The following is a 13,371-nucleotide window of genomic DNA, read 5'->3' as shown; positions in this document are numbered from 1 at the left end:
CTGTTTGTAGAAGGTGCCATTCACCACTGCCACGGCTAAAGCAATTAATTTACTCCTCAATGTTAAATGTATTAATATATTATCATCTGTCCCTTCTGTATGGGATACAGTGTTGCCCCCTCGCATGCCTGGGTTTTCTCCAGGTGCTCCGGTTTCCTCAATCATCTCTAAATATTAATGAATTGGCTGAAAACATCAAAATATATCGAGGACCACAGAGCTTGGGCAATGATTGTTCGTGCCAGCTCACCACCTGGCTGCTGCGTTGCCTCTTGTCTGTGGTTTGTCATACAATTTGCACGTAAAATATTTAACGTGTGTTTTTTGTTCACTACATAATCGTATTATCACATTCCTGCAAAAGAGTTGCCTTGTTGAATCAGGTCACAACAGTGCCCTTTCTGCTTCTTTGCATGCATTGCTCCACTGTAGAATTCCCTCCCATTGTCTCTATTTCCCAAGCTCATACGAGTGTAGTGAGCGACCTCCGAGACACGTCGAGTAGAAGGCTTCTTATTTATTAAGAGCACACTGGGCGATACATTATGTAACGCAGCGACACATAGGCGATCCTAACACATAGCCCCATCTCCGGCTTCGTTACGCTAGCTGTCCGACTAGCGCAGCGACGTCGACGCAGAGGGTTTTGCTGAAGATAGCCACATGGCCGGGGACGAAAAGATGACGAAAGCAGCGACGCAGACAGGATCCAGGACCCGATCGAAACGTGTTGCGATCGAAACGTCATAGTTTTTTGTTATTTTCTTTGAACCTATCTACGTGACTTTACCGAAAGACCCAAGAATATGTTTAGTAGACTTTTAAAGTTACACGTCTTATACTGTAATGGAATAAATAGATTTTCACACTCACAAATTTCTAATAAATCTCGATGAATGTTTGTGGTTGTCTTTACCTGATAGCCAAACCGAATGTTCACCTAATGTTGCTTTTACAGCGTCCATATTGAATGCTCACGTAAAATAAACGCACAAGTGTGACGATCAATGCAGGGGCTTTAAGCAGGCAGCAGCTCCGACTCCTGTCGACTGCAGTTATATCTGATGCACACACGCACACGCAGAGTGGTCCCAACACCACACACATACAACTCGGGTAGGACTGTGTGCACGTGCAGGCCTGTAACCTTAAGGCTCAATTCACTCGAAAGTGCATATGTTTTTAAATATTAATTGATTACGCATTGCCTCCCATGTAAAATTCATGTAGTCTGATCTCTTGCGATATATTGCAGCTAGTGGTCATATTACTTGAGGTGGAAACATTTTGGAAACTTATTGCGCAGCGCCCATGTTGCACGTTCTTTTTTACGTTTAATAATTCATTATTATATATTTGGACAGTTTGGACTGGAAGGTTTTTTTCCCTAACCATATAAACCATACTTTAATATACAGGCACGGTTCAAGGACTATTGGTCGCTCAAACTCTGCAAACATGCACAACATAGAGAAGCAACTCGAAATGACATCTTTCAACATATTTCCCTCCCATTAAATGAACATTCACCCGACTGAAGTGCACTGACCTAACCAACTCTAATCGTATCACCTAACCCTTTCCTGCTTTAAACTTTGGAAAAAGATAACAAGAAAACCATATAATTGCCCACACACTACTCCACCAGTTTCAGAAGGTAGGGGGAGGAAATGGTGGGGAGGAAATGGTGGAGAGGACACAGTGAGAGGGTCTAAGCCCCCAGAGCCTCACTGCTGGTTGAGCGCCGCGGTGGTGAGATGTTAACTCCCTCGCCTGTCTTGGGTTCGAACCCGACCCTGGCACCTATTTTTTTGGAGTTTGCATATTCTCCCCGTGGTCGCATGGATTTCTCTTCGAGTTCTACGATTTACTCCACCACATTTAGAATCGTGCGAGTAATTGGCTGCTATAAATTTCCACATAAGCGATCATTTGTGACCAGGTTGCTTCTGAAAAAGAGCTATAAAGTTCAGTGTGCCTTACCTGGCAAAATAAAAAAAATAGTTTATAGTTTACCGGTCCTTGGTCCTTCCTAGGACCAGGGCCGGCAGAGGCTGTTGGTTGCAGGGTTGAGTTGAGGCATAAACGCCACCAAGGTGCCTCTCGAGGGGTCCACTTCGATGGAAAGCCTCGCTTTACATCGATTGTTGGTGGCTTGTTCTCACGCGTGAGGTGATGCATCCATACAGTATCTCATGTCGGTTATATTCACAGTGTTCCAAGAGATTGAAGCAGTGCTTTTCTATAACCCAGTGGTGAGAATTCCACCTTTCTATTCTGTCTTATCAGCACAGGGTGCTAATGGGATGAAGGCTGATATTATAGAAGCATCTATGAACCATGTGTAACGGGTATTATTGCCCACAATTTGCTGAGGTGCCATGTAATAATTTAACATTGGCATTTGGTATAATTTTTAAACAAACCATTAGATGATAGGCTGACTTCGTTGGTATTGGTGCCCATGCAACAAATAATTCGGAAGGCCTACCTCTCTGGCCTCTGTGTGCTATGAAAAAACGCCATTTCCCAAAACTTTTCCACTTACTTTTCCTTTCAGGGCCAGAGTGTCATCGATGAAAGTATTTCGTGTTGCATTTCTAATTGAAACATAAAACAGCGACTACAATTGGTGACTGTTAAGCAGATGTGCCTACCGAGGCTTATCCACCGCGTGGACGTTTGTTGGGAGTGAGTGGCATGAGAATCCTCCCATGCTTCAACGGAGGCCCATTGTGTCCTCCGCTTGTTCCCTGCCGTCATCTTTCAGAGATCATGGGGCCCGATGAGATCTCTCCACCTCGTTCCCTTCCGCCTTGCACTGGCTTCATGGCTGCTGCCTTCGCTCATCACCCTCTTTGCTCGATGGCTTTCCTTAATCGTGTTGATCCAGCCAATATTTGCTGTCCCTCTCCTTCTTTACCCGTGTGCTTGTGCAACGCCATGCATGCCATTCTTTTGGGTTTCATGAAGCCCCACTGCCCTCACTCCCAGAGCACCACAGATTTAAGCCGTCGTATTGTGCGCTACAAGCAGACCCGACCACTACAAATTTTAGCTGCCTATATTGTATAACATAAATGTACATTGTTTAATGGTAATTCACCTTTCAAATTGCCTGTGGCAGTGGGTTGCATGAGACATTATTATTAGTGTTCTCTGCACTACTTTACATGATGAGGGAAAATTCCACTTAGCTTGTTAAGTGCAACTGCAAATGGTTTTCGAGACTGCAAACCGTGTGTTTCTTATTTTAATTGCATAGTTATTGTGTATATGAGTGATTTGAAATTTATTTAAGGACAAGCCTTTTGCCCTTCCAAGGACGGGTGTATTTCAGTAAATGTTAAACTTGCAAGCGAAAAGCAGACCGCAACGTGATATTCATTGCATCAATTCGTGTGCAATTTGTAAGGCTGCGGTGACACAGACTTATTTCATTTAAAGGTTATAATCCCTTGTATATCATGACGTCCTTTTACTTCTATGTCTCAATAGTGTTACGGAGATCGTGCGACGTGAGGGTTCTGCCTTTGTAGTGAGGGTTGTAAGTTGATGCTGAGGAGGGGGGAGGAGGCGCCTCGCCCCCCCCCCATGTGGAGTGACGTCACCCGCTAATTAATATTACATTATTAATGAGGGGGGGTGCTACATGTGCAGTGACGTCACCTGCTCATGATTATTAATGAGGGGGGGGGATCCATGTGGAGGACGTCACCTGTTCATGAGTATTAATGAGGGGGGCTGGCCGACGTGAGTGACGTCATGCGCGGGATACACAGACATTCTTGGCTCATTATAGTCGTAAATATTCAAAAAAAATTACAAAATAAAAACCTGGCATGAATTAAATTACCCACAAGACGTTCGCATGACACTGTGGTAAGGTCACACACCGGAAGTGGTCCGTGACACCGTGGTGAGGTCACACAGAACGTGGTGTGTGACATCGTGGTGAGGTCACACACAGGAGGTGGTGCATGACATCGTGGTGAGGTCACACACAGGAGGTGGTGCATGACACCGTGGTGAGGTCACACACAGGAAGTGGTGCATGACATCGTGGTGAGGTCACACACAGAACGTGGTGCATGACATCGTGGTGAGGTCACACACAGGAAGTGGTGCATGACACCGTGGTGAGGTCACACGGAACGTAGTGCATGACACCGTGGTGAGGTCACACACAAGAGGTGGTGCATGACATCGTGGTGAGGTCACACACAGAACATGGTGCATGACATCGTGGTGAGGTCACACACAGAACGTGGTGCATGACACCGTGGTGAGGTCACACACAGGAAGTGGTGCATGACACCGTGGTGAGGTCACACAGAACGTAGTGCATGACACCGTAGTGAGGTCACACAGAACGTAGTGCATGACACCGTGGTGAGGTCACACACAAGAGGTGGTGCATGACATCGTGGTGAGGTCACACACAGAACATGGTGCATGACATCGTGGTGAGGTCACACACAGAACGTGGTGCATGACACCGTGGTGAGGTCACACACAGGAAGTGGTGCATGACACCGTGGTGAGGTCACACAGAACGTAGTGCATGACACCGTAGTGAGGTCACACAGAGGAAGTAGTGCATGACATCGTGGTGAGGTCACACACAGACCGTGGTGTGTGACACTCTGGTGAGGTCACACAGAACGTGGTGTGTGACACCGTGGTTAGGTCACACACAGAACGTGGTGTGTGACACTCTGGCAGGGGCAGTTTCTTCATTAGGGCGATTGGGCGACGCACCACCAATGTCATTCAACCACAGAGTCACGCTAGCCGTCACTGTGCCTCTGGATATAGTCCAATCAGCGTCATGTCACGTTCTGTGGAGTACCGCCTCTTTTTGGGCGATTTCACTCCGGCTGAGAATTGTCCCGAGTGGCCCCATAGACTTACATTCAAAGATGTTTTTTTTTCGAACGGGGGGCGCTGCAATGCATTCTCTATGGCTTCCGGGAGGGCTCGCACTAACGTGCTTACGTCATCATACGTAAGCACGTTTCATCCAACAATATAATTTGTCGTCACCTAGTGGAATCTTTAATAAAATAAACTTGAGTGGATTGTATTAATAGTGAGTATAGAAACAAACAAGATGTATTGTAAGAGTCACTTTATTTTTCATTAATATTAAAGAAGTGAAGTTGCCTTTACATGCTTAAGCTGTTAATTTATCCATTGCATGGGTGGACCTTATCCTTATCAATCATCCAGACATTTGCTCTCCCTGAGAGATTTTGCAGGAGCCGCCACTGCACTCTGGTGAGGTCACACAGAACGTGGTGTGTGACACTCTGGTGAGGTCACACACAAGACGTGGTTTGTGACACCGTGGTGAGGAAGCTCACCCGCCTTTGCCTTTTCCTAGGTGCGGCCGTGAACCTCACCCTGGTGACGCCGGAGAAGGCCATCAAGCTCGCCGCCAATGACTTCTTCAGGAACATGCTCAGCAAAGACGGGTAGGTGAGACACTGCCCTCTGGCCTCCCGCCCGGGATGCGGCTCGGCCCGAAACACGTGCACTCGCCGGCTCGCCCCTCAAATGAAAGTAAACGGTGGCCTCGACTAAACGGAGCTCTACAGTCAAGTGTGGCGTTCTCTCTCACACAGTCTTGCACTGTGCTCACGGGATTTTGTCAGGAAACGTGCACAGCTGCACATTTCATAACATACCACCCTGACCCTCAATCCAGTAACTTCGTCTAAATTGTCCCCGTTGTAGAAAGGGCCTCCAATGAACGCTTCTGCTTAAAGGCTATACCACTGAATGTAAATTTGTATTTTAAGTACTATACCTTATGGGGCCTCATATCCCAGTTCGAGGTTTACTCAGCTAATATTATCTTTGGTGAATAAAACTAGTACAGCTTTGTAGGAATTTAACAGTAAAGCAATCCATCAGAGTAATTTGGATTGTTTACTGGTGGCTTAGGGCTATGTTTGAGTGCCAGAGGATGAAAACGATACCACAGAATGAACTCTGCTGCATCTTCTAAAGTGGTGCATGTAGTACGCAAAAAACCCCTGCCTTAATAGCATAATCTTACAATCCCACGTGTTATGCAGATTATCATTATTGTATCAATACACCAACCTCTGCTACCTCCATAATCCCACTTCCGATACCTCCCGTAAAGGTGCACGAGGCCCATTCCTTATTGCTGCCATCAGCAGCTGCGTGTTTGGAATGTTCACCTCATTGTCCATCCCCAGTGAAGGTGCTGCTTGCAAACCTGCATCGTCCATATTCAACCAAAACTGTCTCGGTTGCAAGCGATCCATTTTGACCCCAGGGTGTACTGCTGGTTGCAGTGAACACATACTCGAGTGAGATGTTGAACAGAGTGGGAGACAATTTACAACTCTGCTGCAGAACACTGATTCCTCAAATCACTCTCATGTCTCCCACTTTAACCTCACACTAACATGGGTGTCATCATTGCTTAGACTGTGCCGTACCAGCAAAAGAGTTGCCTTCCCTCATTACAGAATCATATGCTTGTTTAAACTTTCCAAAACAAATACAATAATTAGTTACACTTTCTAAACTCTTCTGTATTTGCTTTTTTGTAAAAAATAAGGACTCCTTAACATCCTCGCTCCAAGTCCACTGGTCTTTCTTGCATGGTGATTACATCTACTTGTTTATCCTGTTGAGAAAAAAACTTTGGTAAACACTTTCCCTGGAATGCTCAGTAAACTTATCTTCCTAGAGTTAGCACACTCACTGCTGTTCCGTTGCTTAATTATATCATGAGGGGCCTTTTTCACTGCTTTGGCCACTACGGCCTACACCTAGCAACTCTGATTGCATTTTCTTGGTTTTTTCGGTAAAGTCACGTAGAAGGGAAGTAATAAAATAATAAAAATAAAACATAATAAAATGAAACAATTCTCACGACGTTTCGGCCACAACGCAAGCAGCCGTCCTCAGGTGAAGAATGAGACACTTCAAGCTAGGAACTTACATATAAGCTGGGTTGGGGGTGGTAGAAGAGCGCCTTAACAAAAAGAATGTGCATATCAAGATGAGTTTAGCATATACATGGGAAATGCGCAGGGGGCGGGGGGGCTTCAAAGTCATACCATGCCCACGCACTATGCAGGATCAAGAGCACCAAGGGGGGGTGCAGGGATTAGCATTAACAAAGGAAAGGAATGCCAATGATATGTAGCTGCAGTAACTAAACAACACCGTAGAAAACTAAGGTATAAACTACATACAAAGACTAAAATATAAACTGCATAGCACCATCAGTATACTTACTATACTCTACAATAAGCTGAGTTACTAACGGCAAGTAATACATTACAATACTACGTCGTAAAAGTTATATAATATGCTTCCATCTAAACTTTATTCTCTTACATCAACCGAGCATATACCGTACTATATACTGCCATAGATAAACCCAACATTAAATTATATACTGTATTGCAATAATTTAATGTTGGGTTTATCTATGGCAGTATATAGTACGGTATATGCTCGGTTGATGTAAGAGAATAAAGTTTAGATGGAAGCATATTATATAACTTTTACGACGTAGTATTGTAATGTATTACTTGCCGTTAGTAACTCAGCTTATTGTAGAGTATAGTAAGTATACTGATGGTGCTATGCAGTTTATATTTTAGTCTTTGTATGTAGTTTATACCTTAGTTTTCTACGGTGTTGTTTAGTTACTGCAGCTACATATCATTGGCATTCCTTTCCTTTGTTAATGCTAATCCCTGCACCCCCCCTTGGTGCTCTTGATCCTGCATAGTGCGTGGGCATGGTATGACTTTGAAGCCCCCCCGCCCCCTGCGCATTTCCCATGTATATGCTAAACTCATCTTGATATGCACATTCTTTTTGTTAAGGCGCTCTTCTACCACCCCCAACCCAGCTTATATGTAAGTTCCTAGCTTGAAGTGTCTCATTCTTCACCTGAGGACGGCTGCTTGCGTTGTGGCCGAAACGTCGTGAGAATTGTTTCATTTTATTATTCTTTGGTTCTTTTCGGTTAAGTCACGTCTAAAAATAAAGTAATAAATTAAAATAACATATTACGACGTTTCGATTGCAACACAAGCAATCATCATCAGGTATAAAAGAAATAGCAACAAAAATCTAACTAGAAAACTATAGACAGACATATAAGCAGACAGACATCACAACGGCACACAGAGAGAGGACACAAATCGGCACAAAGAGAGGGGTCGTTTCTGTGACGGTCCCTTAAATATAGAGAGGGGGGGCGGGGACGGAGAGAGGGAGGGGGCAGAGAAAATTAGCATATTAATGAGTGTACGGCAACGTACTGCTGTTGCAAGTAAGATGACAATGTTGAACGGGCACGCAAAATTGAAAACGGGCACGCAAAATTGAAAATTAGGAGACAGGCACACGAAAATTAAATAACCTAGCAAAATATCGAAATGTGATGTAATACAACACAGAGAGTTGGTTAACACACAATTAACGCATAGCCTGGTTGATTACGTGTTTTTTGTGCCGATTTGTGTCCTCTCTCTGTGTGCCGTTGTGATGTCTGTCTGCTTATATGTCTGTCTATAGTTTTCTAGTTAGATTTTTGTTGCTATTTCTTTTATACCTGATGATGATTGCTTGTGTTGCAATCGAAACGTCGTAATATGTTATTTTAATTTATTATTTTATTTTTAGACGTGACTTAACCGAAAAGAACCAAAGAATAATTCCTGCAGTCACGAAAGCTCCTAAATTAAGATTCATTTTATTATGTTTTATTTTTATTATTTTATTACTTCCCTTCTACGTGACTTTACCGAAAAAACCAAGAAGATGAATCCCTGCAGTCACGAAAGCTTTAAATCGAAATCTGATTGCATTGGCAGCTCCGCCAGTGTCTGTCGACGACAAGCATAATGAGTGAGCCACAGGGCTCCCTTCTCACCGATCTGCCAGGTCGGGGACTGCCGACTTCTTAGTTGCCCGTGTTCATATGGATTTGGTTGTAAATGCCATTGGGTTAACCTGCAGGGCCCGAAAAGTTAAAGTGTTTTTTGCACCGTACGTTTTACAGTAATAAATGTCACAGTTTCTCCACTTAAACTATCACCAGAAATTACTGTTTAATCCCGGAGACAGGGCACATCCAGGTGAACGATGTGTCTAGCAGGCAGATGGCAACTGTTATTATCTTGGGCCTTGTGCAAACTACCTCGGTTGTACCGCTTGTAACAAGCACAAGAGGGCGCTAATAGGAAGGATGGCCAGGCAAATGAGTTTCAGTGCTCCTCCTGCATGTGCATTTCAGGTGAAAATGACGTTTGACAGAAGTGGTAGTCAGAATAATTATTGTGACATGTTTATTGCACGTGTGTTATTGGCGCATGTTAAAGTGAGATTCTAACTGTGGCAAAGTGGTGTGTCGGGGTGCCACGGTGGCGAGATGTTAACTACCTCACCTGGGATACAGGAGGTCGTGGGTTCGATCCCGAACCTCACACCATTATATCTGGAGTGTGCATGTCTCTCTCCCCGTGATTGCGTGGATTTTTCTCCGGGTCTCCTGGTTTTTTCCCTCCACATTTATAAACGTGCGTTTAGAGCATTGGGCCGCTATACATTTCCACGTGATGAGTCACTTCGTTAAGCTTGTTTAGTTTTAGTTAATTTAGTTTCGAAAAATGCCATTTTGTAGATGCGCTGTGTGTCCCATTGTAATTAACCCCTGGCCTCTCTATGTGCTGTGAACTGACAATGCCGATTGCCCGAAACGTCCCCAATTAGATATTTTTTGAGGCCATTGTTATTGACGAATGCGAGTTTTTTTGGGTATTTCTGCTTGTGCACCACTGTCAATGAAGTTTCACCGAAATAACCTGTAAAAAAATATTCACGCAACCTACCCCACAACTGATGCCTACTTGTGCACAATAACTTCTGATATTTTTATAAAATAGACACGATTGGAATTTATTGAAGCTTCGGATGATTGTTTTATACATTATTTACTTTTAGAAATGCACCTGCTGTGACCGTGCATGGTGACATTGTGTTGTGATTTGCTCCAAGGAGCGTGCACTCCTTATCTATATTAGGAAATGCAGACTCCCCCAATACTGCTGGGATATATTATACATTCCACAGTCCGCTATGGTAAAGTTATATTTGTTTTCATATAGCATCAAACCTGAAAGGTGATATTCACATACTGGACTGGACTTCAACATTCAGCAGATTATCCAGGAGATTGTAAACAGGGCCTCAATTGTGCAAAATTTACGATTGGTGGTGTTCCTGGGAGCGACTTTTCATCTTCACAGCGAGTGAGTGGCACAAGGGGGAAGTTCCCAGCTCGCCTTCCCTCCTCACCTCAGCCCTGGCTTGGACACATGTGCTACTTTCGAGACACAGTGGGAATTAGGGATTACACTTTCTTACAGTCCCTAATCCAGGGGTGTCTAAACCTTCCGATGGCCAGATTGACTGATGTGTTCATAGCCACAGGCCACAGACATGCAACGTACCTCCATAATATGTAAATATATTTAAGTAAATATTATGTAAATATAATTACGCGATCTAACCCAAAAAAAACTCGTATGGATGATATTGGTCGCGAAATCCTACGTGTTAAAATGAAACGTACCGCATGCAATTACGAAATAAGATTTATAGGAGATATATGCATTGACATATGATAGGAGAGATTTAGTCATAAGAGAGAGATAGAAGAGAACAGCATTCAGACTATATATGAGCTGGAAATATGATTGTCAGAATAATTTGAGATAAGATACATAATATAAGAGATAGGATATAGATGATTTAACATGCATTAAGATATAAGAGATAGGAGCTAGTTGTATTCACAATCGAGCCAGAAAGGAGAGCTATAAGACGTTTTCAGAAGAAACAGTAGGAAGAGGAGACTGATTATTCAGTAGAGATAGATAGAGAAGAGAGTTGCATTTTGAGACGAGATGGAGAGGTGGGAAAGACGTAAATATTCGTATAAAATAGAAGACAGATATTGACTTATTCAGAAGACATAGGGGACAAATATGAGAGAAAATATAGAAGAGTCATGAGCGAGATGTACAGAGGTATAAGCACACATGTACAATACTCAAGCATTCTGCTGCCTGAATCCCAATGTATTTAATTTGAAAGGTGCGGAGTAAGATTGAGTGATGCTGGCTGTGGGCTAGATTAAATAAGCACATGCTCTGGGTTTGGGCCATATAGCCTAGTTTGTACAGCCCTGATAACGTTCAATTAGATCATATACATGCGCAGGAAATGCACTTCTTCATTAGATGCCAATTAAATATGTTACCAGTGTCTGCTGAAGACAGCAAGACAACCTGTCCATGCATCGTGGTATTGTCTTGTGCAGAAGCGTGTAGTGGGATATTACTGTCCTCATCGTTCGACATTGTAGTGCAAAGTGCAATCACGTATCATGGAAGTGGTGTTCTCTTGTGCCCTATTTGTGCCGCTACGCATTCTCATCCAGCGATACATTTCCATCGCGGTTTGCTATTAATTACCAGGACCATTGCATTGTTTTGCATAATCTTAGTGTGTAGGGTGCTACTGCTGTCAGGTGTGCCATCCCGCGTTTTTGACAGCGTGCGCCGTCCGCGTGCTGCGTTGCGCCGCTGTGACGCAGGAAGAAGTTGACGCTGTTCCGGGAGATGCTGGCGGGCTGCGGAGCCGGCACGTGTCAAGTGATCATCACCACACCCATGGAGATGCTCAAGATTCAGCTGCAGGATGCCGGCCGCCTGGGTGAGTCCCTCTCGCCTGGCTTCCGTGCATAGGTATCGGTTAGGCATTGAGAGACGTGAGTTGGAGGGAACCCCGTGGAAGTAAGTCTGAGCATTTATTATCGTGTACTCTTATGAACTAAACTAAAACTAAACTCTTTTTATTTTACCAGGTAAGGCACACTGAGGTATATAGTTTTTTTTTTCAGAAGCGACCTGGCCACAAATGATATCCCAATGAAGTGGCTTATCATGTGTAAATTTATAGCAGCCAAATACTCTAAACGCGTGTTTCTAAAGGCAGAGGGAAAAACCGGAGTACCCGGAGAAAAATCCACGGCACCACGGGGAGAACGTGCAAACTCCAAATATGCAGGCGTCAGGGTCCAGATGGAATCCGCGGCCTCCTGTATACCAGGCGAGGTAGTTAACATCTTGCTACCATTGCGCCCTAGTCCAGGCCATCACAAATGCGCACTCATCACACGTAGTAAGCTATTAGGAACAACTCTGTTTTAAGTCTCTTGCAAAACTGCCTCAGGCTCAGGGATGGATCCCAGACCGTGAGTTGTTAACTTCTTCCAGGTGTTTGGGCCGGAGACCCTGAAACTGCATTAGCCGTATCACCACACAAAGTTCACACGTGATATGTACAGAAGATCACTGTGGGCTGCAGATTGTAGACGGTGTCGATGTGGGGTCTGTTCAGACCGGTATGCACTAATTGGCAAGATAGGACGGAGCGGATTTATGCAGACTCGTGTGTTTGCTAAACGGTGTGTATAATGCAGGGGGTTTGGAGAATAATGCCAAGAGTTTTTATTGTGCTATCGTGGAAAGTAGTTGACAAACTGAATACATAATTTGGCCGTTGAGCACCATTGCGTGCAGAGACTGTTTGGTAAAGGTGCACGGTGGAGTTCGGGAACTTTGTGTACCCAGAAAGTGTTCTAGATGCAGTCCTGAAAAGGAGGGTAGAGATGGGTGAGCGAATGTGTGGGAGGAGAGAGTTGGAAGAGAGCGTTGGAGGAGAGCGTTGGAGGGAGGAGAGCGTTGGAGGGAGGAGAGCGTTGGAGGGAGGAGAGCGTTGGAGGGAGGAGAGCGTTGGGGGAGAGCGTTGGGGGAGAGCGTTGGGGGAGAGCGTGAGAACTCACAGGACCAGGATAGCCTCATTGCATGAGTGGCGTGGGATCACAATACAATTGGTCAACACCATCTTTGGGCAAGGATTAGTGTCAGGCCATTGCATCGTGATGTAGTTGGTGGAATATGTTTGCCCTGCTTTAACTTTGGATTGTTCACCATCTCAGAAGGGTATACAGTACACTCTCCATCTATTCTGTGCGGGAGAATGGCGGGAACAAAAGTTTAGGCACATTTTTTCTGGAAAGTTTCCATCAGCAGAACGTTCCACAATTATAGAATGCAATAGGTTCATAAATTGGGATAGAATTTTTTTTGTTGCAAAATTTAAGAAGTCCTGCAGTATAAGAACATGAATTGTAACACATTTTTTTATGATGTTAATGTTCATTAAATTGTCCTTAGGTGGGCAATTATGCTCGGGAAATGTGCAAGCAGTGTGTAGATGTGAGTGGGCGGATTTAAA

General features: G+C 44.2%; 1 protein-coding gene across 2 annotated transcripts in view; it reads left to right on the top strand.

The window, feature by feature from the left end:
* The window catches only part of LOC144722910 (mitochondrial glutamate carrier 1-like), a 117,987-nt gene that overhangs the window by 83,926 nt on the left and 20,690 nt on the right, over positions 1 to 13,371 (top strand). For both annotated transcript variants that reach the window (XM_078601328.1, XM_078601327.1), the window contains exons 5-6: positions 5,387 to 5,477; positions 11,666 to 11,784. In XM_078601328.1, coding sequence (XP_078457454.1) covers positions 5,387 to 5,477; positions 11,666 to 11,784 — 210 coding nt within the window. The remainder of the gene's footprint in view (positions 1 to 5,386; positions 5,478 to 11,665; positions 11,785 to 13,371) is intronic.

Source organism: Lampetra planeri, chromosome 16, assembly GCF_965212315.1.
Source record: "Lampetra planeri chromosome 16, kcLamPlan1.2.h2, whole genome shotgun sequence".
NCBI lineage: Eukaryota > Metazoa > Chordata > Hyperoartia > Petromyzontiformes > Petromyzontidae > Lampetra > Lampetra planeri.
This window is presented reverse-complemented; position numbering and strand designations above follow the sequence as displayed.